The following is a 26,027-nucleotide window of genomic DNA, read 5'->3' as shown; positions in this document are numbered from 1 at the left end:
ATATATAGATTTTATAAGATAATATAAGATAATACATTGAAAAACTTATTCATGGTATTTTGCTTTTTGTTTCAAATCCAACAAAAATTTGGTTATATGCAGTTCCGCTTCATCTTGCATTTCTTCCGGCAGATCTTTCATTATTTCGCCCCAGTAGGTGACCACCAGTGGAACGTTTTTGGTCTGCGATACTATGGACTTCTGCAAGTCAACGTACTCCGTAAATTTCTGTGTTAGGGCACAGCTTTCATCCGCCGCAGCCTTGCGCTTCTTAGTTGATGGCTTCTATCAAAAATAGTTACAATTAATTATTATAATTTCAAATTAGTCGAATTCCCTACTCACATAGGAATATGAACTGGAACTCTCCTTCTCCATGTCCTCTAGTCCCTTCTGCAGCTGTAGCTCTTGGTCCTCCAACGTGCTCTGGTCGAATGAGATGCTTGGTAGACTGTCGTCGAGGTACTCAGCAAACATTAGATCTGTGTCCTCGAAAATTTCGGAAGACATTGACGTCTCTAATGGTTTTGGTAGCGTCATCGTTCTGTGTATTTATGAATTTAAAATTATTACAAATTTGGAAGCTTGACCCAAACTTACCGCCTTTTGTCCGAGAGGTCCGGCAAAAAAGTCATTTCTGACGCAAAATCCTAATCATAGTCGTCATTCGCCTTCGGACCGGGAACAACATTCCCTCCAGCACTTCCACTTACTTTTTTTTCCTTGGAGATCTTCTGGTGGTAGCGCATGCTGGCCCGCAACGATTTCCATGAGGCTTTGCAATCTTTCACTATAAAAGACTTCGATTTTAGTAACAATTGCATTAAATATTAATTACTTACCGTCTTTCTGTAATTCCGCGGCAAAAGCCTCCCAGGCATTATTTAAACCAATGGCATTGAAATGCCCCTTGTGGGTCAAATCCCATATTATGGGGATTATGGATTTTTCGGGCCCAATTTTTTTTTTGTTTGGTCAATTGACCCTCCATGTCGCACCTATAAAAATAATTTGAAATATTTATTTTAACTCCCCGAGAGCAGCTGTTTATTTTTTTTGATCCGGCAACACGATAAAAATCGATAACAAAAATTTTCGTCAACTCAGTACCCGCAAAATCTAGAAGGCAAAAATTTCTTCTTCTTTTCTTTTTTACACCGTTTTTTTTTATATGGAGTTTGACAGCTGTCACTCGTTGGACAGCGGATTTTCGTCAACTCAGTACTATGCTTAACCCAAAAATAAAGTTAATTTGGATACCTGGACATGTCTAAATTACAGGTAATAAATTCGCAGATACGTCTGCAAAAGCGGCTTGTTCTAAACCCCTCCATATGACATCAAACCATAACTTTCGAGACATCAGTAGATACCTAAAATTTACTTCCAAAAACATTGTCCATGATTCCTTTTCAAAAACTTCAACTTGGTATAAAGAAATACACAAAAATAAAACCTTCATAGACCTGAATGCCAAAAAACACACCTACAACAGAAACGATATAATAAAATTCACCAGAAACCGCCTAGGTCACTCCAGACTCACACACGCACATCTTTTTGACAGTAATCCGGTACCAAATTGCCAGTTCTGCATCAGTATAAACAACACAATAAAACACGTTCTAACCGACGTGTAAAAATCCATTAGAAACAATATTTTCCAAAACGCCGATCTTATATTATCAATATCCTTCCCCACACTAAAATCCTTTGATAAAATCATCCATTATCTCAAGCAACCAAGAACATATAACCTCATATAATTTTTATTTTAATCTCTGTACGTTATTAAAAAGCAAATTCTACCTACATATTCTATTCTACAAAAAACATATCTAATTTGTATCTACATAAGCACATTATTCCTATCACTATAAGTAAGCCGAAGGACTTGCTGCTATGGCTTTAGTCATAAATTAGCTTATAATTTTAATTATAACCTAATTATAATAATAATAATAATAATATTTATGCAATATTAAATATACTGTGTTACTTGAACGTGTGATCGTCTTTCTAACCGTCCCAGAATCCACCGTTTCACATAGTCTCTTATTACGCATCGATATATTGACAGTCCTCATCCGTATTGTTAAGTTCATGTTCATTGTTTGGTCACATTAGTAAAACATTCTGAAAAGATAAACAAAAAAATATTTTTCTAGAATATATTACCACATAGTCTTGGTGTTGGAAGTGGTCTAATAAACCGTTTTATTAATGTAAAAATTATTTTTTGTAATATAATAACAATAAAAAGTATGTGCACAAATTAGATATTTTTCTTAAATTTATGAAAGTAATAACCTAATAAATAATCGGTGCATATTTCCGCGCTTACGAACATACATTTGAACATAAGTATGTGTACAAAATTTAGGCTGGGTTGATGTAATGATAATAAACTAATAAAAATAATCACGTAAAACACGTGCCTGCGTGCATACGAAAATTTACTATCTTATGACCTGCAAAGTTTAAAAGTATATGTCTAAAATCGCTAGTAACATGGCCTTCGAACGTTATGGAATTCTTGTTCAAAATGAACACTACGAGGATGATATGAACTTTCAAGATCATAAACAAAAAAATATTTCGGAAATACCAAAGGGTGAGTTCTATGCGGCTTCTATGTATGTATGTATGCATGCATATACATACAATATACACATATGCTGTACATAAAAACAATATAAATGACATAAATATGCATATATACATACGTAGAATATATGTACATTAATAACATCGATGTTTTAGAAGAAAAACATCGATTATCGAAGTTTAAAAACAAATTTTTATACCCTTGCAGAGGGTATTATAATTTTGTCCAAAAGTGTGCAACACAATGAGGGAGACATCTCCGACCCTATAAAGTATATATAATCTTGACCAGGATCACCTCTTGATATAAGCATGTCCGTCTGCCTGTTTCTACGCGAACTAGTCTCTCAGTTTTAAAGCTATCGTCTTGAAACTTTGCACACACTCTTCTTTCCTTTGCACGCAGTATATAAGTCGGAACGGCCCGGATCGGCCGACTATATCCTATAGCTGCCATATAACTGATTGATCGGAAATGGTATAACTTTGGTGTTTTTAGAGCAGTGGTGGGCAAACTCTCATTTTACATAGCACGCGTGTATAGGGTAGGAAATTCTGCCGCAGCACTTCCGGCACACTGACAGTGTGAGCATTCTCAATTTTTTTTAGAAGCTCTCTCATTTGCTCTCATTTTGACCCATTTGACAGCCGAAACTTAAAAATCAAAATGTTTCCACTGAGAAAATTTTTGTTCAGAAATTGGGTTGGAAAAAGTTTTCTTCATGGAAAATAGGGAAGATACGGAAGCGTAGTTTTTCATCTGTTTAAGAAATGTTGCTAGAAAAGATGTGTTTAACATAAAATACACTATTTTAGTTCTTATTCAAACTTTTCAATAAGGAAAAATGAAATAAAAAAATACGTTTTTTTTTTTGCTCAGTGAATTCTCTGCTCTCATTGTTTTTCTCTGCTACGCACACACTCAAATTTTAAACGTGTGTTAGTTTGGCCCCCCACTGTTTTAGAGTTAGAGATTTCAAATTTTACATGAAATCTACTTTTGTCAAAATAATATGACATGCCAAATTTCATAAGGATCGGCCGACTATATCTGCGATATATATCCGGTTTTAACTGCAAGGGTATATCAACTTCGGCTCCGCCCGAAGTTAGCTTTCATTTCTTGTTTTAAGCATCATTCGTTTTAGATGATCAGCCGACGAAATCACTCTTTTAATTGTTGACCAACTGGCTTTAAAACCGCAAATTTCCTTAATTTTGGGTGCTGAGAGATGTGAACTGGAGGCAGCTCGCACAATATGCCTCATGTGTGCCGCAGAGGTGGCGTGTTTGACTCCGCCTTTGATATTTTTGCCTTATTCTGATTGTTTTCTCAAAAAGAATACTCACAACATTTTGATTTGCGATGGCTTAGACCCCTTTCACGATAGGCTTCAATTTGGCCTTTTTATACTCGGATAATTGTTCTCCGCGTCCCATTTTTCAATTAATTTAAAGAAAATATATGAAGTTAAAAATTTGCATCTAAAATGTGTCACTAATCCGCCAAGTTGAATTGCAAACTAAAAATCATTCAGCTGAACCTATTCAGTTGAACCACAAAATTTCACAGAAATTAGCGGATGAAATAGCAAAACAGAATATAAAAAGTAACGGTACATCGGAAACGGTTCTTTACTAGCAAACACTGATTGACACAATTATAATGTTAAAATGTATTTAAAACCAGAAAGGAAAGCTAACTTCGGGCGGAGCCGAAGTTGATATACCCTTGCCGTTAAATCCGGATATATATCGCAAACATCGGATATAGTTGGCCGATCCTTATGAGAATATGATAATATAACCCAATTTATTATAATATAAAATCTAAAAAAAAGTATAAGACTATAAGATATAGTCAGCCGGTCGTTTTGAAATTTGGTAGGTCGAATTAACTGACCAAAAATATAATCTGTAACAAGTTCCAGCTTTCTATCTTCAAAAACACGAAAGTTGGGTCATTTCCGATCGTTCAGTTATATGGCAGCTATAGGATATAGTCGGCCGATCCTTATAAAATTGAGTAGTTTGGGTTAACAGACCAAAAATTTAATCTGTTCTAAGTTTCAGCTTTCTTTCTTCAAAATCACGAAAGTTGGGTCGTTTCCGATCGTTCAGTTATATGGCACCAATAGGATAAAGTCGGCCGATACCAGTCGCTCCGACTTATATACTGCGTGCAAAGGAAAGAATGGTGGGTGCAAAGATTCAAGTCGATAGCTTTAAAACTGAGAGACTAGTTTGCTAAGAAAGAGACAGACGGACATGCTTATATCAACTCAGGAAGTGATCGTGATAAAGAATATATATACTTTATAGGGTCCGAGATGTCTCCTTTACTGCGTTGCACACTTTTGGACAAAATTATTATACCCTCTGCGATCAATATGTGATGAACAAATCATGAATTTCAAGAGGATTTATGTGTACCTATTCAGTTGAGCGGCAGTGTATAAAGTATAAAAAGTATATCTTATATTTTATATCGGCACTAACCATACAGCATATAGACAACCCATTTCAAACAACGAAAATGGAAGAAAAAATTTCTTGCGACAGGCCCCAAAACGAGTTCTTACTCTCATTCTTACGCTCATCGTTCGTTGATCTTACGCTCATATTCTCATTAAATGCTTTCTGTTTCTCAGTCTCTTAGAGCTGGAAAACAATCGATGTTTGGGACCATCGATGTTTTCGATGTTTTTAAACTAAACATCGATGTTTTTAAATAAAAAACAAGAAAGGAAAGATAACTTTGGGCGGAGCCGAAGTTGATGTACCCTTGCAGTTTAAACCAGATATATATCGCAAACATCGGATATAGTTGGCCAAACCTTAGTTAGTATAGTTGATTACATCATAATAAAACCAATTAATTAAAATAAAAAATCTAAAAAAAAGTTTTAAGCTTCTATCTTTAAAAATACGAAAATTGATTTTTCTACCAAATACCATTTCCGATCGTTCAGTTATATGGCAGCTATAGGATATAGTCGACCGATCCTAATGAAATTTGGTAGGTTGGATCAACTGACCAAAAATAGAATCTTCATTAAGTTTCAGCTTTCTATCTTCAAATACACGAAAGTTGGGTCATATTCGATCGCTCTGTTATATGGCAGCTATAAGATATGGTAAGCAGATCCTTATGAAATTTGGTATGTCGTATTATTTTGCCAAAAGTAGCTCTCATGTAAAATTTGAACTTTCTCACTTTAAAAACACCAAAGTTATCAGTTATATGGTTATCAATCAGTTATATGGCAGCTATAGGATATAGTCGGTCGATCCGGGACGTTCCGTTCTATATACTGCGTGCAAAGGAAAGAAGGGTGTGTGCAAAGTTTCAAGACGATAGCTTTAAAACTGAGAGACTAGTTCGCGTAGAAACAGACAGACAGACGGACCGACGGACATGCTCATATTAACTCAGGAGGTGATCCTGTGTCAAAAAAGTACCGGGACTGGGTTAATAACACTCACATTTTCTATTTATTCATCGAAATTTATTTTGTCGCCTCAAAAGTTTGGCATCAAAAGTTTTTAAAAAAAAACCTTTTTTCACTGGTGTTCATACGGACAGACGGACAAGGCTATAACGACTCACCAACGCCCTATTTAAATACAAATCTAAAATAGCAAAACGAGAATCCTTTGAACGATTCACATTAAATATTAGCCGTATATCTTCTACTTAGACCTGGTCCGATCTAAATCGACTTATTGGTAACATATCATATAGCCTCAGAACAATTATGTATTGTGCTACAATTAAGTACTACAGACATTTGTGACGCTTTTGGGAACTTTTGGTTGGACTATTCCGTGGACGACAACTTCTCTCACCAATACAAGACCCGCAAAGAAGATATTCTCTCGCAGGAGTACACACTAACCAATTTGTCCGCATCTGCTACTGATCTCGACTCTAATTTTACCCGTTGCAAGCTTGAATATGCTCTTCAGTACGCTAAAGGTAAAACTCCCAGTATAGACCAGATTTCATGCCCAATGCTCAAACATTTGCCCTCCGAAGCTAAGTATCGCCTATTTGAAATGTACAATGAAGTGCTTGGTAAAGGCTCCTACCCCCACGCCATTATAATCCCAATTTTAAAACCTAATAAACCAACCAACGAAATATCTTCCTTAAGACCTATTCCTCTCCTTCCCTGTTTAAACAAGACTTTTGAAAAAATGTTAGACAAAAGACTTATGTAATTTATTTCAAATCATAAACTTATCAGCCCCCACCAAACATCTTTTAAACAAAAGCATAGCACTCTTGATTCTCTTCTGCATCTCCATCATTATGCATCTGATGCCCTTTCCACCAAAAATCATGTTACCATTAATTTCGAAAGGTCTTGTGATCGCATAGGGGTGCATACAGTACTGGATCAACTTTCCCGGTGGGGGGTAGGTCAAAAGACCTTCAACTTACCGAAGGCATTCATGATCAACCGTTCAATCCAAGAATGAGTAAACAACTTAATCTTAATTCTGCACAATGGCATCCCACAAGGATCGCCCCTCCCTTTGGTGTTGTTCATGATTGCCTTATATTCCTTAAGGCGGGACATCTGAGTAGAATTTTGAAAACATCGAAATTTTTTTTTTCGCTTAAAAAATTCTTTAGGGTCTTAAAAATGACATATCAAAAGATAGAGTCCGGCAAAAGTGTCTAAGTGTCGAAATTTTCCATACTGCGGCGATGCCTCACAGGTATATCCCACAGTACTTAAAACTTTAAACGCGTTTTTCTCGAAACCGTTTTTGTTGAGTTGGCCGGACACATAACTCTTAACCTACCGATCTGCCTAAAATTTAAACTAAAATTTTGACAGTATACTCAGAATACCTATGTCTATCGACACACGTAGGATTTTTTTTATTTTGCTTACTTTTTTTTTTATCAACAATTTTGTAAGGTTTTTTGTTCGTGAAAATTGAAAATTTTGTTCAACCACTCACTATTTTGCAAAAAATCAATATATCGAAAAAATCCTACGTGTGTCGATAGCCGTTGAGATACAGAAACTAACCAAACTTGATTTTTTGTTCTAGATCAAAAATTAAGGACGTTAGGTGTTCGGCCCCCCCTTTAAAAAAATAGGCCCTACGAATAAGGGCTGCAGGGCCGCCATTTTGTTTTTGATTTATTAAAAAAAAATTTTATTGTGTACTTTAAATATAATATAATAAAACCTCATTTACAAATTTTCGATTAGCTGTTTTGATTTGGCCAAAAAAAATTCTAGAAAATCCGATTTTTTTTTGGCCTGTTACTCAGATGTCCCCCCTTAAGGGGTTATATACCTTTTTTATTTTCCAAAAATCTAAATTTTTTTTAGCAGGATTGGAGCAGTAGAAAAAAAGTTACAGCGCTCCTAACCGCGCGCCTCGTTGCGGCCTTGAACTGAACTTGAAACTTTAAACGCGAATATCTCTTGATTCTTGAAAAATGACTTTGCGGTGACATGGATTGGCGGAATACTACTGAACCGATTTACTTCAAATTTTTTTTAAATGTTCGTAATGAAATTCTTCTGTGCTTGAACGATCGACTTTTCACGCACAAACTTTTTTTTCGCCGAAATGAATTTTTTAGTGAAATTTCTAGAGACCAAAAAGTTCATTTTTAGCATAAAACGTTCCCGTAAGAATAAAAAAAAAAAAATTTTAAATCGATCGTTCAAGCACAAGGAAATACACTAAACTAATGAAATTTTTTTACTTTTATGGTTTAAGTTAACCTGTTTGATCTGGGGAACTGTCACCGCAAGGCTCTAAAAAAAAGCCTCTAAGGGAAACAGCCACCCCTTAAAAACTATTTAATATTTTTTCACCAAATTTTGCACAAACATTTTTAATAAAGTGTACTATCAAAAAATTAAAACATCCCTGTAATTAAATAATTGCTACATACCTAGAAAAAAAACCCAAACTTTGCTCTTTTTCTTCGACAAAGAAGGTATATAACCCCTTAAATAACATCATTTTAAGATATAAGCAAATTAACCTTTCAATCTATGTAGGTGATGCCAATTTTTATACCCTTGCAGAGGGTATTATAATTTTGTCCAAAAGTGTGCAACGCAGTGAAGGAAACATCTCCAACCCTATAAAGTATATATATTCTTGATCAGGATCACCTCCTGAGTTGATATGAGCGTGTCCGTCTGTCCGTCTGTCTGTTTCTACGCGAACTAGTCTCTCAATTTTGAAGCTATCGTCTTGAAACTTTGCACACATCCTTCTTTCCTTTGCACGCAGTATATAAGTCGGAACGGCCCGGATCGGCCGACTATATCCTATAGCTGCCATATAACTGATTGATCGGAAATGGTATAACTTTGGTGTTTTTAGAGTTAGAGAGTTCAAATTTTACAGGAAAGCTATTTTTGGCAAAACATTACGACATGCCAAATTTCATAATTTTCACTATATCCTATAGCTGCCATATAACTAAACGATCGGAAATGACCCAACTTTTGTGTTTTTGAAGATAGAAGTTTGGGACATTTTTGGGTTTGGTTTTTGTATTATAATAAATTGGGTTATATTATCATATTCTCATAAGGACCAAATCCGAATATGGGGAAACAAACATGTTTGTTCTTATTTTGAAGCCAGTAAGGATCATTATTTCATAATTTTTGTAATATTTACGATTATGGGTAGGAGATCGAAGCTGAGAACTTCCACTAAACTCCTCATTTACAAGGCAATAATACGCCCAATCTGGACGTACGGCATACAGCTCTGGGGCACTGCGAGCAAGACGAATGTCCAAACTATGCAAGCTTTCGAAAATAGAGCCCTTAGAATCGCCACTGGGGCCCACGTCTATCATGACAATCGCACCATCCATGAGGTTCTCAATTTCCCTTGGGTCAAGGGCGAGATACAAAGAAGCAGCGCACGTTACATGCAGAGGCTTCATAATCACCCGAACCGGTTGGCCAGCTCCCTGCTGGACAACAGCGAGCAGCCCAGAAGACTAAAAAGGACACACCCGCTGGACCTCCCCTTACTACTCTAATTTATTTCTACCATATTAATATTTAAAATTATCTATAAGTGAAGTTTACGTGATAACATTTAATAGTTGTCCCTAATGGACAGTTTTAAATAAACATTAACCTGCTATTACAAAAAAAAAAAAAAAAAAAAAAAAAAAAAAAAAAAAAATAAATAAAACCTAGTAACCAAACAGTAGCATTGTGTAAAGATTATCATTTTCGACCAAAACGTTATTTACAGTTCGTACTCTAAAACAGTGATGCCAACCCTCATTTACCTTAGCACGGTTGCTTAGCACGGTAAATCTTCCATTAATATAAAATGCACTACAAATTTAATCTGGCTCTTAACTGCAAGGGTGTATAAACTTTAGATCCGTTTCATATTAGCATTCCTATTTTTGTTTGTTTTTAATTAAAAAGTTATTTAAATAATATTACTCTTTTTTTATAATTTCATGAGATAGTTCGTTTTTCAGATGATAATACTGCCAGCCCCATCGAAAGTTCTTGCAGAAATAATAGTTTGGATTTATTAATTCAATCTGAGAATAATTTTGGTATTAACATGAATTATAATTTGAATTCCAATCAACTACTAAAATCATCGGAAAGTTTTAAATCCAAATCGTAAGTAGATTGGAACCATCTTTGCTTAAATATGTGCTAATATTGCGACGTCTTTTTTAGAAAAAAAAATGTTGCATATGAAATGGATATTAAAGGTTATAAACCCAACTCTTCGGAAAAACAAAAAAATTGTAAAGCTGAGGTAAATCCGTTACCTATGAATCCTGAAGATAATTCAACTTTATTAGCCTCTGAATCATCAATTTCAATTCTATCTGGAAAATCAAGACGCTGGGAACAAAAACAGGTTCAAATAAAAACAATGGAGGGAGAGTTTAGTGTAACAATGTGGGCCTCTGGAACATCCGACGATGAATATTCCGGGGCTGATCTAAACATTTGCGATTCTGAAGTATTGAAAGAAAATAATGTTTATTTGGATGCAACTATGGTACAAAAACGAAAAGACAGTATTCACGTACAATCCTTTTTGCAGAAAGAGGTTTTTTTACCTGAATCCCATAAATTAGAATTACAGACAAAATTTGACGAGCTTCCAATAATAGAACAACAAAAAGAACTACAGAAAGGCGGAAGTCAAACCAATAATATGAAGTCGAATATAAATACCAATTCAGCAAATATTTGCGAAGATAAAGAAGCGATTTCGTCGGAAAGTCATATAATTTTAAAAAGTGATAATGGATGTGATGCGCGTACGTCAATCAGAACCTTGGCATTTGGACTTGATATACAGGAAAGGATAATAACAAATAGTTTAGCGTCCCCATATAGTGAAAATATAGGTAACAATAATTTGTATGGGGGAAACGTTTAATACCATTTCTTATTGTAGGTTCACCAGTAACGTCAGCTGATCTAAATTATAATCTAACACAAGTTCTACCATCCAACCCGAATGATAAAAAAATAGCTTGCCCACATAAAGGTTGTCACAAAAATTTTAGAGATTCTTCGGCAGTACGAAAACATTTACACACCCATGGCCCTCGGGTGCATGTGTGTGCTGAATGTGGAAAAGCTTTCGTAGAAAGTTCCAAATTAAAAAGGCATCAGTTAGTTCACACCGGAGAAAAGCCATTTCAATGTACCTTTGAGGGATGTGGCAAAAGGTTTTCACTTGATTTTAATTTGAGGTAAAGTACCACTTTTATGTTTTAAAAAAAAGTCAAAAGTCATTCAGACTTTTGAAATTAGGTAAACATTGCACAATTTGTCATTGAGAATTTAATGCAAGGAATTATAGAAAAATTCATAATTAATTCATTCATATTCAAAAATATTTACAAAATAGGCGTATTTTGCTCATTAGGTCATTTCCCATCGTTCAGTTTTATTCTATCTTTAAGTTATAATTTTCCAATCCTTAAGCCTAGTACTCTGACGGCGAAAATCCACTGTCACACGTGTGCTAGCGAAATCGCTCTTTATTTGGCTACCGAGCTAGTGTGACCAAAAAAAATTAAGGAAAAGGGTAATACTGAACAGCTATTGTTTGTAAAAAATAAACAAAAAAGGCAAAAATGAATTCAAACCTATTGGATTTTGGTGTTTTCTTTATGTATTTCGCCGCTAAGGAGCTGATTAAGAAAAAGAAAAATGGGTCAAAATCAAAATCAATCACAAACCCCTTGTGGGTCAAATCCCAAATTATGGGCTTCGCCCTGACCGCACTAAATAGCTTGACTTTATCCTCGCAGGCCGAAAATTTTATTCTTTCAATTTTCGCTCTATGTTTTGGGTGTCAAAATAAATCAAATGAATTATTTTTACACCCCGAGATCAGCTGTTTACTTTTTTTTGATCCGGCAACGCCATTTAATTTGATAGCCATCATTTTCCTCGTCAGAGTACCGGCAAAATCTAGGAGGCAAAAATTTCTTCTTCCTTTTTCACACCCTTTTTTATACCCTTGCAGAGGGTATTATAATTTTGTCCAAAAGTGTGCAACGCAGTGAAGGAAACATCTCCGACCCTATAAAGTATATCATGCATGTCCGTCTGTCTGTCCGTTTCTACGCGAACTAGTCTCTCAGTTTTAAAGCTATCGTCTTGAAACTTTGCACACACCCTTCTTTCCTTTGCACGCAGTATATAAAACGGAACGGCCCGGATCGGCCGACTATATCCTATAGCTGCCATATAACTGATTGATCGGAAATAGTATAACTTCCGTGTTTTTAGAGTTAGAGAGTTATTTTACATAAAAGCTATTTTTAGGAAAATAATACGACATGCTAAATTTCGTAAGGATCGCCCGACTATATCCTATAGCTGCCATATAACTGAACGATCGGAAATGACCCAACGTTCGTGTTTTTGAAGATAGAAAGCTGGAACTTGGTAGAGATTATATTTTTGGTCAGTTAATCCGACCTACCAAATTTCATTAGGATCAGCCGACTATATCTATTAGCTGCCATATAACTGAACGATGGAAAATGATATTTGGTAAAAATACCAACTTTTGTATTTTTGAAGATAGAAGTTTGGGGCTTTTTTTAGACTTTGTATTATAATAAATTGGTTTATATTATCATATTCTCATAAGAATCGGCCAACTATATTCGATGTTTGCGATATATATCCGGCTTTAACTGAAAGGGTATATCAACTTCGGTTCCGCCCAAAGTTAGCTTTCCTTTCTTGTTTTAATTAATGATAACAACAAATTGTGGGAAAGAAAATTTTTGGAAAATATTGGTTACATTGATTACGTTAAAGTGGACAAAATAAGAAAATAACTTTACTTCAACAAAAATTTAATTTAAAAAAATTCATAAAAACAGACTGAAAGAAGTCAAAGTAAAGATTTGCGTCTGCTCACTCCCCTAAAAGTCATCCATCTGTAGGGTATGCAAGCACAGTTTTCATGTAGAACCACAAAAACTTTAAAGCAATCGGCGTTTTAAGTGATGTCGACTGAAATATACCCTACTCCGTTCTCAGTATTGTTTTTAATTATTCGTAAAAATATGTACATATATACAAAACATTTTACTTCTAACACCTAATCTTATTCCTAAATAAATTTAAAATTTATGCTGAAATGTTAAAAAATATAATATAACAAATAATATTATTTCTTTCGTCATTTCACCAAATGACGAATACCCGAATTTTGTTAGGGTAGACAGCCTGAAAAGTTAGAAAAATCAAAATTTTCTGCGCTGGCTTCGAAACGAAATCGCACGCACACATGCCCCCGTATATGTGAATGTGTGACACTCATACATACAAAGAACAATCCAAGCGCAGACCAACCTTCTTCGTCGTGCTCTTTTCAGCGACTGAAAAACAGAAAGCATTCTATGAGAATAAGAGCGTAAGATGAACGAACGATGAGCGTAAGAGAGCGTAAGAAATCCTCTCTGGGGCCTGTCGCAAGAAATTTGTTCGTCCATTTTCGTTGCATGAAATGGGTTGTCTATATGCTGTATGGTTAGTGCTAATATATAACTAAAAATTAAAATGTAGCCAAATCGGACAACTTTTTTGATTGGACTTTCTGCTTCCCATCTTCAGTTTCTATTTCGTTGAGCACAAGTTAATTATTTTAGGGCGGAAGAGAAGAGTACCGGGTATAATATAGTCGGGAAACTCGACTATAGCCGTTCTCTCTAATTAAATATAGAAGGTTGCGAATTTTGTGGGTCAAATACAGCAAAGCTATATCAACACTGGTTCCTCCCGAAGTTAGCGTTAAACAAATAATTATATTAATTTGCAGTCCCGGCTTTTAGATAGTTACCATTTACCTTATATTTATTTCAGAACACATGTACGAATTCACACTGGAGACAGGCCTTTTGTTTGTCCCTTTGATGCCTGCAACAAAAAATTTGCTCAATCCACAAATTTAAAATCACACATTTTAACTCATGCAAAAGCAAAGTAAGTTTTATAAGTTTACACATTATATACCCTTGCAGATGGTGTTACAATTTAATGGAGCAAAAAAAAAAAATGATAAGCGTATATTTACTTTTGTTTTCTCGTTAGAATTTTCGTTGAAATTTAAAGTCAGACTCATTTTGGAATTCTAATTTTTGGCGCGCATATTTTTATATGAGACCCAGTGACTGGGTTTTGTTAATAACAATTGTAAAATTATTTTTTCCATAACACAGTGCGCCAAAAAAAAATTGGAGGAACTTTCAAAGTCTCATCGTAGGGATGGTTTATCAGGTCGAATATAGCACAAAACAATATTTGTTTGAAATGTTTGCAACACTTTCAAAATCTTGATTTATTTAGAAAAAAACGTTTTTCGGGACTTTTGAGCTCTTAAAAATTCCTAAACGCGTAATTTTATACCGATTAAAAAATTTGGGACGTTTTTCAATAGTTAAATGTTGTTAGCTTTTGCAAAAAAAATAAATCTTCGATTTAAAATAAAAAAAAAAAAAATTTTTACACAGGAAACTGACATTTTTACATTTTTGTCGTGTTTTTCGGATTTGTTTTTTGGTACAACTTACAGGAAAACGTATCGTTTTTGATATTCATATAAATACTAGCTGTACCCTGCCACGTTTTGCTGTGGCATATTGTGGATGCACACATAAGAAATAAGTCAAACAAAAAATATTAATTTTCAAATTATTTTAATTCTGTAATACTTGTGAGTATACAATATTCTTTTTTTTCTCCATTCTCCGCGTAAATATAAAGATTATTCAGTTTTCCGACACGGGAACACGCAACATATAATTGTCCGTGTGAAAAACAATCTTCATCCAAATCCAAACCACACAACTCCAGAGATTGACCTCGAGCTTTATTTATGGTCATTGCGAACGCCAAACGAATGGGAAACTGCAATCTCTTGAACTGGAACGGTGTATCAGTCGGGAACATAGGGATCCTAGGAATGAGGACATCTTCACCTTTAAAAGGACCACTTATGATCGTTGCTTCTACAACGTTGTTCATCAATTTCTTGATTGCGTTGCAGAGTTTCGGCTGATTCATATTCCGGAGAATGATAATCGGCACACCTATTTTTAATTTCAATATGTGTGGTGGCATTCCAGGAAGATCAAGTGAGTTTAGAAACTCCGTAGGGTAATTAACTGCTTTCTCTGCCTCCACAACGGTTTCTATCGACTTATTTGTATATTCGTCAGTTTCTATGCTGGATTGGATTACATGATTGAGCTGGTAGACATCTTTGTTCGTGGCAGAGAGAATCGCTCGTACACTGAGCCAATCGTGATTCCTATAATTTATTCGGATATCGGGGAACACTTTTTGGATAAGTCCCTCCTTCGATGTAACTAAATTACAGAAATTCTCGGGGAATGCTATTTTTCTTGACGTCTCATTGACTGGCAGCTTTCCGTTCCCAATGTCCAGTAGCTGTCGTGAGAATACGTCATCGTTCTGTAACTGGACAAGCATATTCGTCTTCAATTGTAATGTACGTATATGTTTCCACAATAAGGAATATTTCAGGCAAGCATTTATCTCGTCAGCTAGTGTCGATCGGGAAATCACAGGCAACGTTTGTCTAAAATCCGTTGCGAGCAATATTAACGCATTCCCAAATGGTTGGATAGCTCCACGCAAATCCCACAATGATCGATCGAAAGCCTCCAGCGATTTTTTATGTGCCATCGTGCATTCATCCCAAACATTGAGTTTACATCTTTGCAATACTTTTCCCATGCCTGATGCTCTGGAAATATTGCACGTAGGAGTCTCGATGATTTGCACGTTCAATGGCAACTTCAGCGCTGAATGAGCAGTCCTCCCACCAGGTAACAATGTCGCAGCGATTCCAGATGAAGCAAGAGCTAAAGCTATGTCCTTGTTAGCTCGAACCGTAACCAGGATCAATATAATAAGGAATGTTTTCCCCATTCCTCCTGGAGCATCCAAAAAGAAAATGCCCCAGCCCCACTATTTATCTTTTGCATGACATGATCATAAACCATTCTTTGTTCATGGTTTAATTTCGTAATGTTGGATTGGACATATGACTGGAGATCATGACTGTTTTAATTTTGCTCAAGGCGCAAATCCACATAAAATGCTGCAGTCGTAGTTCGGGCAGGTGCTGGCATTCCCAATTGACTTAGCACTTTATTTGCAATAGCTAAGCACTTATCTTTAATCCTTATCAAAGTTTCATTGTAAATTCCTTCTGTCAATTCCATGGTCATGTCAGAATTTTCTAGACTTACTCTGTGCAAAATATCCTCAGCCATATGCGAACGATATCTTTCCCATAACTCTGTTGGAGATGAAGGGAAGCAAGCAGTCAATATGATTGCAAACAATGAGCGAAATTGGTGCGGATGTTGCACGCATCATGAATGCAGATATCCCACTGTTGGTCGTTCTCCAACAAATTTAGGGCGTGGCACGCACTGCGGAAGGTGGCATGTGTGATGTCGTTGAGATTTTTCAAACACTGGAAAGACCTGGGAGCGGCCACATTCACCAACAGCATGCGAAGGAAGAAACATTCATCTTGATTAGGATGCACTGTATAGAGTCTACCGATTGTTCTCTTCTCTTTGAAGATGCCAGGTTGTCCTTCGACGGGCTTGCTCGTTTGCGTCTTTTTTAGTTTCACTTTTTTAGTGGCGTTCCACGTGTAATAAGAGGGCACTTCTGAATACATCAAGGTTCTAGCAAAAGCATCTTCCTGGCATAAGGTGAAGAAGGCAGTCAGAGTTGTCGCAAGCGGATTCAGGACTCTTTCTTGTACATTTCGTTCGGTGAAATAGACACGTTGACCATTCTTCAAATGGACTGCCAAGTGAATTACAGCTGGATAGCGTTCATGAATGGGGAACGAAAAAATTCGCCATGCAGCCTCGTTGCTGCTTATGTATCTTCCAGCCTGGTATTGAGACATTTTATCGACAACTCGTACTGCATTGCTGTCACCATTTTCTGCCTGAACACCAAAAACTGCCATATCGCTGCCTTGATTCACGTACTTACAGATATACGAGGATATCGCTTGGAACACTTCCCGTCTACCATGCATAGTGAACTTGGGTTGAGGGTACCACATGGGCCATGGATCATGTTCTTGATGACAACTGGATGCAAATCCGTATCAACCTCGGCCCGTGGAATCTCAGCGCATATCACATCGTCGATTTCGTCTGGAGTAATTTTATCATACAGCCAGATCAGTATATGCGCATGCGGCAATCCTCTCTTCTGCCATTCTATTGAATACATCCAGCACCGCACAGATCTTAAAAGTCCATGTTTCACAATGAAATCCATCACTGACTTGAGCTTTTGTCTGAAAACACGGGCTGTGATGTCATGCCTATCCGTAGACGATTGTCCAGGAAATAACAGCTGCACTATCTCGTCCCAAGCTATCTCGTGATAAATAAGTCTGGACGGCCGTAGCAACGAGCAATGCCATGGCATCTTGAGCATATTCCTGCATGTGGCGTGGACCACCTATTTATGAGGATGGCAAAATCGTGAGCTTTCCAAAGTTGGTTGTATTACTGTCAATCATCACAGTATCCCGCCAATATTCCTCGGACCAAAGTTTCGTCTGATTCATTCGGAGGAACAGCAAACGTTCTGTTTCAATTTTTGCATACATATCGACAATGTTCTGATGAAACAATTGACGACATTTCAATATATGATTGTCATCGGTCCTCCGAACCATTAATCGGTATGAGTAAAAGTTCATCGCGCTGGACTTTTTTTTCGTTTCTACACCATTGACTGGATCTACCATCCTCACATTGATGAGATATCCATCGGCACCATCCCAGAAGATGAGTGGATACTGCAAAGCATCGTAACAACGGTGAGTTTCTGCGACGTTCACCAATCGATCGTTTCGTCGTCAGCAGGCGTTTTGTCTGCATGAATGACAATTTTGTGGGTATCCGAAGGCATCGTATCGATTGTTGTTTTGAACAAACGCGCCAAATGGTTCCGTTCTTGAAAAAGCTTCTGTAGCTGCGAAATAATGGGCTTCTTCACCGAGGTATTGATTCCATAACGTGCATCGACTTCAGCTCCATTATCACCAATGAAGTACATTTGAAGAAATTTGTGTTCGCTGTATGAGAACAGAAGCAGGGAACCGGCTTTGTGATAGATTTGTCCTTTGATTTTAAAAGTTGGCATGAATTGCGCAGTTATAATTTCCGCACCAAATGACGTCATTTTGAATCAAGAGTTGTATTTCCTAATGTTCGACAGGAAATGCTTCGATTCAGCAGTAGATCCAGCAAATACAGAGTGCAGAGGTACTGGTGGTGCTTCAAGTTGAGGCAATTTCACTTTCCCTGAAGCGCAACACAATCCTTTTGGTACGTTGTTGAATTTGAGAGCCTGACAGTGTGTGCAGACCTGATGCATCCGGCCAATAACGACAGTGCGATTCGAGCTATAATCAACAGTTGGATTATATCGGAATGCAAGACGATTGTATTGCAGGTTTTGATCTGTTGCAAGCTGTAAACGCGCTTCTGCTACCCTTGCCCTGTTGCGTTCATTATTTTAAGACCGAATCAAATCGATTGCTGCAGAACGCGACTGCCTAGCTCTCAATCGTGTTCGCTCAAGCCTAGCTGCTCGCGTTTCTGCTAATTCCGCGTTGTGCATCCGCATTGCTCTCAGCCGCTCAGTCTCTCGGATGGAGGCCCGCTCTTCGTCAGTCTTTTTGCTTCTGTATTGCGAGAATGACGACCCAAATTCGACTTCTTGATTGTGACATTTGACATTTTCTTCTTAGCTGGCTGCCTGTAGAGGCACGGGGAAACGCGAAAAAAACTGATATATTCGCAAACGCAGATAAGCTATCAACATCAAAAGTAGGCAATAACCGAGCTGGAACCTCGACGCATGTTGTTTCAAAATTTGGGCTTAAACGGTTCGGAACTTTTTAAGTCTATAAAGGAAGTAGATACTAACAGAGCATTTTTATACCCTTGCAGAGGGTATTATAATTTTGGTCAAAAGTGTGCAACGCAGTGAAGGAGACATCTCCGACCCTATAAAGTATATATATTTTTGATCAGGATCACCTCCTGAGTTGATATGAGCATGTCCGTCTGTCCGTCTGTCTGTCTGTTTCTACGCGAACTAGTCTCTCAGTTTTAAAGCTATCGTCTTGAAACTTTGCACACACCCTTCTTTCCTTTGCACGCAGTATATAAGTCGGAACGACCGGGATCGGCCGACTATATCCTATAGCTGCCATATAACTGAACGATCGGAAATTACCCAACTTTGACCCAACTTTTTTTGGGTGTTTTTGAAGATAGAAAGCTGGAACTTGGTACAGATTATATATTTGGTCAGTTGATCCGACCTACCAAATTTCATTAGGATCGGCCGACTATATCCTATAGCTGCCATATAACTGAACGATCGGAAATGGTACTTGGTAGAAATATCAACTTTCGTATTTTTGAAGATAGAAGTTTGGGTCTTTTTTTAGATTTTGTATTGTAAAAAATTGGATTATATATTCCTATTCCCATTAGGATCGGCCAACTATATCCGATGTTTGCGATAAATATCCGGTTTTAACTGCAAGGGTATATAAACTTCGGCTCCGCCCGAAGTTAGCTTTCCTTTCTTGTTATATATATGGATAGATAGATAGATTGTCTCATTCATCCTGGATAAAACGAAACCAATTTCAATACGAAATTATGAAAATTGTTGATGCTATAACGCTTTTCCCAAAACAAGTCAGTGCAATCTTGCTAGCGTTTCGGAGCATTAGTGTGACCTTCCATTGCGCTTATTCCTTTCTTTTTCACCGCGCGGGCCAGATAACTGAATGGAGAATATGCTATCATAGGTAGAAGAGAGTTAAAAAAGATTACAAGCGACCAACGGACGGAAGTCTTATTTGAGGATTCGAAAGTCTAAAGACTATATCTGAGTCTGCACACCCGGGTTCAGAAGTGGAATCCATTGACAAAAGGTAGACAATAATCGAGCTGGAACCTCACTCAGTCACACTCTACAAAATATATTGTTGACCCCGATTACCCTGAGCTAGCTCAATACGTACGCTGGCGCCCATTCTTACGCTTGCGCCCAAGCGTTGTTCTGTGACTAAGTGACCACTCAAGCAGCGCATCGGAGGTGAAGGTACAAAAGGTCAAATGTAAGAAACGAATTTCCAATTCAAAAAAGGTGAATGACCTGAAAATCAGCAATCTCGGTAGCTCTTCAGACGTTTGACTAGGCCCCATCATCTTCTTTCCCGGGAGGAGCAGCGAAGGAACAATAGTAAATGCCTGCGACCGCGCCATACCAAGGAGAAAATACAGCAGACGAGGATCTACAGCAGTGGTCGGCACGGCCCTATCCCGAGGGCATAGGATATTTCTCTGCCACACACACAGTATAAATGTGTGAAACGTCATGCTCACAGCCTACTTTCTGCTATTCGTTACTAAAACTAATGCGTTCAAATCATATCAATGTATTGGGGTGGCGACCACTGATCTACAGTATACTGGTGGAACTAGGACATCATTTTAGGAAACCATGCAAGAAGACGTTTTCAAAGAGCAAGAGGCACAAAGGAACTGACAACCAGAACGGAGGAGTTCATGGCAGCTAAGAGTGCCCTAAAACTGGCTTTAAAACCACACGAAGAGCGCACCCTCTATAACTGTAGGAGGTATTGACCAGAGCTGGCATTGCCACCTATGGCGCAGTTACTTAATTTTATATGTTGTTCAGAGAAGATGTGAAGTTGATGAGCCAGTTTCTTATACATAGGACGACTTAAGAAGACTTGAAAATTAACGTCGCTTAAGGGAGAATTCCTTAAGTTAGGCAACCCTTTCCCGCGAACTAATACTTTGCAGTATTCCCGTAAGTCTGTAGTACTAGACACGCCGATGAATCTTGCATGCTATTGGTGCTGGGCAGTAGTAACTAGGATAGATTTTCACCTCAATGCACTGTGGGGTTTTTTACCTGTTTTTGTGTCATTAATTAATAACTCTGTCAGTTTTGGAGATATCGACATGAAACTTTACCAATCGTTATTATTTGATCCTAGGCACATATAGTATGGAAATCGTTCGGATCAGGAAACCATATCCTATAGCCCCCATAGGAACGATTTGGTAAAAGTAAAGATAAATTAATGAAATTTAATAAGCTGATATTTGTTGCTATTTTAATACGATATAGCAATTTTGAACCAAATTGGATAACGCTTTTCCTGGGAACTATCAGTTTAAAATACCGGATTTCAGTGTTCTTCCATAAAATGCATATAAAAGTTGAAAATGAAAAATTCCTTCATACGGTAGTATTAATCTTATTATTCATTTGTTTCATTTTCTATAATATATCAATATTATCTAAAAACAAGAAAGGAAAGCTAACTTCGGGCGGAGCCGAAGTTGATATACCCTTGCAGTTAAAACCGTATATATATCGCAAACATCGGATATAGTTGGTCGATCCTTATGAGAATAAAATAATACTACCCAATTTATTATAATATAAAATCTAAAAAAAAGTCCAAAACTTCTATCTACAAAAATACCAAAGTTGGTATTTCTACCAAAAAACATTTTCGATCGTTCAGTTATATGGCAGCTATAGTTGGCCGATCCTTATGAAATTGAGTAGGTCGGATTATCTGACCAAAAATATAATCTGTTCTAAGTTTTAGCTTTCTATCTTCAAAAACACGAAAGTTGGGTCATTTGCGATCGTTCAGTTATATGGCAGCTATAGGATATAGTCGGCCGATCCTTATGAAATTTGGCATGTCGTAATGTTTTGCCAAAAATAGCTCTCAAGTCAAATTTGAACTCTCTAACTCTAAAAACACTAAAGTTATACCATTTCCGATCAATCAGTTATATGGCAGCTATAGGATATAGCCGATCCGGGCCGTTCCGACTTATATACTGCGTGCAAAGAAAAGAAGGGTGTGTGCAAAGTTTCAAGAAGATAGCTTTAAAACTGAGAGACGGACCGACGGACAGACGGACATGCTCATATCAACTCAGGAGGTGATCCTGATCATGAATATATATACTTTGTTGGGTCGGAGATGTCTCCTTCACTGCGTTGCACACTTTTGGACAAAATTATAATACACTCTGCAAGGGTATAAAAACAAGCTGGAATCGTTAAATTCGTCATCTTCGAGAAAAACATTATTTTCGTATTTGTACGAAAGCATCTCAATTACCTCAATTGGAAGTAAAAGACTCTTTAGTTTAGTATGCATCTCGATAAATTAAGGACGAAATAATTGGATCTGATGTATCCATAGCTCTGTTGAACACATCAGCGATGGAATGTAATCGGTAGTGTTTTCTTGAATGGTGACGCCTGTCTGATTTATACAGCTTGTTTCCGGACTCAGACGCTTCTTTTCCAAAATAGCCGACTGAAAGCACCGTATTTTCCATTACTTCCATTAAAAACAGGTGGCTTTTTTTCAAAACGGCATTATCCACATTGTTATTTGCATGGCGTTAAAAAAAAACATTGTACAGCCATTTGATGCTCAGCCCGGCCCCTTTTCTGTTCCAAGCAGCGACCAAATCGGCTTTGGAGAAAGTGAGGTTATCTAGGAAAAATTCAAATTGCACCAATAGTGGAGAAAAGTGCACAATAAGACTTACAGCCTTTGCTCAGTATTGACAACGTTACAACATACACTTGGACGCATTGAAAACTTTCTATTCCTTTTATTTCAAAACTCTTCCCAATGTTGAAATTTGTTTCCCAAAATTCAGCTTAAGGTGCCTTTATAAAATGACAAAATGTTAGTATAGACTAGAGGTCTGCATGATTGCACTCAAAATTTTCGGTTATTTGAGTACAATAAGTTTAAGTCGCAATTGAGCGTGCCAAACCATTTCAACAAAGTGAATTGCGGATTGGTAAGGGTTGTTTTCGTTGTATGTGAAATGAGTGAAATTCAAACCAATGTGGAATGGATAGAATGAGTGAATGCAGACTAAATGCTTCGAGTACTCGGATAAAATTTTGGCATTCTCGTCATTCATGGAAGGTAGAGTAGAAGCTAAAACTAGTTGCACATTTTTTTGTGTACCTGCAAGCAGCTCGGCAAGCAGGTAGCAAGGAGCTACCTGCAAAGAGCCTTTTCAGATGCTAGAAATTTAATTTCTGAAAAGCCATGTATTATTGCTAACAATGCAGATACAATTAAAAAAATTATTTTTTTTTTTGCATTCTGTTATAAAAAATTAAATAAATGACATATATATGTATATATTATAATTAATCCATGCCTTTATATTTTTCTATTTCTTGTATTGAAAAGCAACACAAAAACAAAAACAAAAAATAAATTTGACGTCACAAATGCGACGCACAACTAACCGAGTACTCGGTTAAAAAACTCATTTGGTTATTGCGTCGCCGTTCGGATAGAGGGAATTTTTTACTCATGCCTTTACCACATTTGCCAAATCCGTTTTACTCAATGTCTCACTCAGTCAGTCAGAACTTTGAGTGAGAGTGTCAAATGCTGCTTTGACTGTATTCATGCAGACCTCTAGTATAGACACACACAATTTAAACAGTTAATACATTTAACATGTAGTACAAACCTGTGAAATCAGTGTCCATTCCTTTTTTATTTTTTAAATGGAGTTTTAAACAAATAATCTAATTTCACAGATCACTATGTGAAAATTGCAAACTTAGCGCACGTGCTTTCGGATGCAACAGCTGACTTTGCAGCTGTTATGCTAACATATGCTGTTAAGAATTAACATTTTGAGTATGAGGCATAATAGTTTGATGTTTTCTTAATACATTCCCATTAATTTTTTTTATATCAGAGAACTTTCAAAAAATGATTAAATGCCACATAAAGTGGTCAAAAACCCCATAGTGCAATGGAGCAATCAAAAAAAATATTTACATGCGAAGTTTACCAGCGGTACAAGTCCAGCCATTTAAAGGCAGCAGGTCAGAGGCTGACGCATGATGGATGGGTTCTACAAGTGGACCGAGCTGGTTCCCTTGAGGGCAGGGACGCTACTAAATACGTGTCGGGAACGTACACCATCGCGAATCTACGGCGTGTTGGAGCTGCAAAAAAGTCATGCTGGCAGCCTTTGGTGTATCGGGGAGGAAAATGGACAGCGAAGGAATATACTGACGCAATCTCTTAGTAATAAAAGAAATTTCATCAAATAAATTCATGAACCAACCCCTGCAACCCAAATAAGCTCAGTACATGTAGGGATTCTGACATTATTTAAAAAATAAACATAAAACTCTCACGTAAAAAATAATTTTTTTATTTCATTTCCAAAGTAAAACGATACACTAATACAAAAAATCGTTGAAATAACCAAATAAAGGCGTACAGTAACATATAAAACATTTACATTTCTAATAAGCAACGCTGTGCTTCTTGCTGTCTAATTAAACGGATCGGTGAAGTATATCCAAAAGCTGTCATATAACTGAACGATCAGGGATGTCGTAAATTTTATGGTTTTGCAGTAGGAAGTATAGGACTCAAAACTTGCTTTTCGTCTCACTGGATCTCACTTAAATGTCATTATTAACGGCAAGGGTATATCAACATCGGCTCCGCCCGATGGTAGATATTCCTATTTAATTTGCTATTTTATAATACTTTATTTTATATAATATTTTAGAAGGAATTCGACTTCAAATGCCAGTTCACGTCAAGATGTCACTTCTTCTATGGACTCAAGTGAAGAAAATTTTATTAAAATGGAGTTACATAACAATATTATGAATAATCATGTCCCTTATGTTGTATATGCGGACTAAATTTATTGGGATTCCCAATATGGTGACATCAATTGGGGATCCCCAGCAGATAAGCTATCGATTAAAAAATATATGTTTTAGTTTTATCAAAAATCTGATAAAAATGTAAAAACTTTATTGTAATTAATAAATCTGAAACGAATTAAGATGTAAATTTAAAATCGTACAAGTATATATTTATAACTAAGTTATTTTATGAAGTCCAAATAAATGAAAAACTAAACGGTAAATATAATTAAAAATCGTCACCTAATAGCGACTCATATTAGTCATCTCATATTAGGGTGTAAAAATTACACCTTTGGAACCTAATAAAATTGTTAAATAAGTTTAACGACAATTGACAAGTATTCAAGGAAAAGAAGAGGAAAAATTACAGTACAATCCGGTTATAGCGACTTTCAAACGATTTTACGTCGTTATATCCGGACAGCGCTTTAACCAAAAGGATAAAAAAAAAAAATAATTTTGTTGTTTATTTTATGGTTGCCATGTTCGTAATAGGTTTCTAAAATAAAACAAATTAATTTTTTAATCAAAAAAAAAAATTGTATAAATTTAATTCAACTTCGACTATCTCGCAGCAGCGTTACTAACGCGATAGCTTTTTTTTTTGTGTCGCTGCTACGCACACAGGCAAGGGTGCCTATCACCTATAAATACATACATTTCTTACAGCGTCGTGTGATGTACTTCGCTGTACATATTTTTTTTCGGAACTTCACAATATCCAGTTGGGTTGTGAAAAATTTTTTCGGTATAAGCGGATTGTGCTAAAAGCGGAAAAGTTCTAAGTGAAGTTCCTTTCATATAAGTTTGTATGTGGACCAACCAAACCATCGAGTTTTCGTCGCAATAACCCGACGGCCTCTATAAGCGGAGTCGTCATAGCCGGATTCTACTGTAATTTTCTATTGATCGAAAATTCTATTGATCTAAATTATATTGATTTTTATTTCTATTTTCTAATTTTCTACTGTAAACTATACAAAATATAGTTGTCATACAACTGATTGA

At 36.6% G+C, this 26,027-nt stretch overlaps 2 protein-coding genes across 7 annotated transcripts; one reads left to right on the top strand and one right to left on the bottom strand.

The window, feature by feature from the left end:
• Window positions 1–2,137, bottom strand: LOC108125260 (uncharacterized). 3 transcript variants are annotated; one of them, XM_070282309.1, is made up of 5 exons: window positions 2,025–2,137; window positions 843–998; window positions 601–790; window positions 346–544; window positions 1–285 (listed from the first exon to the last, which is right to left on the bottom strand). In XM_070282309.1, the coding sequence occupies exons 3-5, from the start codon at window positions 633–635 to the stop codon at window positions 46–48; spliced, it is 474 nt and encodes a 157-aa protein (XP_070138410.1). In that variant the 5' UTR covers window positions 636–790; window positions 843–998; window positions 2,025–2,137; the 3' UTR covers window positions 1–45. The 3 variants fall into 3 exon arrangements, with proteins under 3 accessions (XP_070138410.1, XP_043069519.1, XP_070138409.1); XM_043213584.2 differs by having other exon boundaries at window positions 2,000–2,136; XM_070282308.1 differs by having other exon boundaries at window positions 1,992–2,131.
• On the top strand, window positions 2,121–25,171 carry pho (pleiohomeotic). Of its 4 annotated transcripts, none has more exons than XM_043213542.2 (6): window positions 2,124–2,614; window positions 10,115–10,265; window positions 10,326–11,011; window positions 11,062–11,362; window positions 14,001–14,120; window positions 24,872–25,171. In XM_043213542.2, the coding sequence occupies exons 1-6, from the start codon at window positions 2,491–2,493 to the stop codon at window positions 25,008–25,010; spliced, it is 1,521 nt and encodes a 506-aa protein (XP_043069477.1). In that variant the 5' UTR covers window positions 2,124–2,490; the 3' UTR covers window positions 25,011–25,171. The 4 variants fall into 4 exon arrangements, with proteins under 4 accessions (XP_070138408.1, XP_043069479.1, XP_043069477.1 ...); XM_043213541.2 differs by having other exon boundaries at window positions 2,508–2,614; window positions 10,103–10,265; XM_070282307.1 differs by lacking the exon at window positions 11,062–11,362 and having other exon boundaries at window positions 2,121–2,614; window positions 10,103–10,265; window positions 24,872–25,011.
• The last annotated feature ends 856 nt before the right edge of the window (window positions 25,172–26,027 follow it).

The sequence above is a fragment of the Drosophila bipectinata genome, chromosome 4 (genome assembly GCF_030179905.1).
Source record: "Drosophila bipectinata strain 14024-0381.07 chromosome 4, DbipHiC1v2, whole genome shotgun sequence".
NCBI classification, from domain to species: domain Eukaryota; kingdom Metazoa; phylum Arthropoda; class Insecta; order Diptera; family Drosophilidae; genus Drosophila; species Drosophila bipectinata.
The sequence above is the reverse complement of the archived record's forward strand: the minus strand, read 5'-3'. Positions and strand labels throughout refer to the sequence as shown.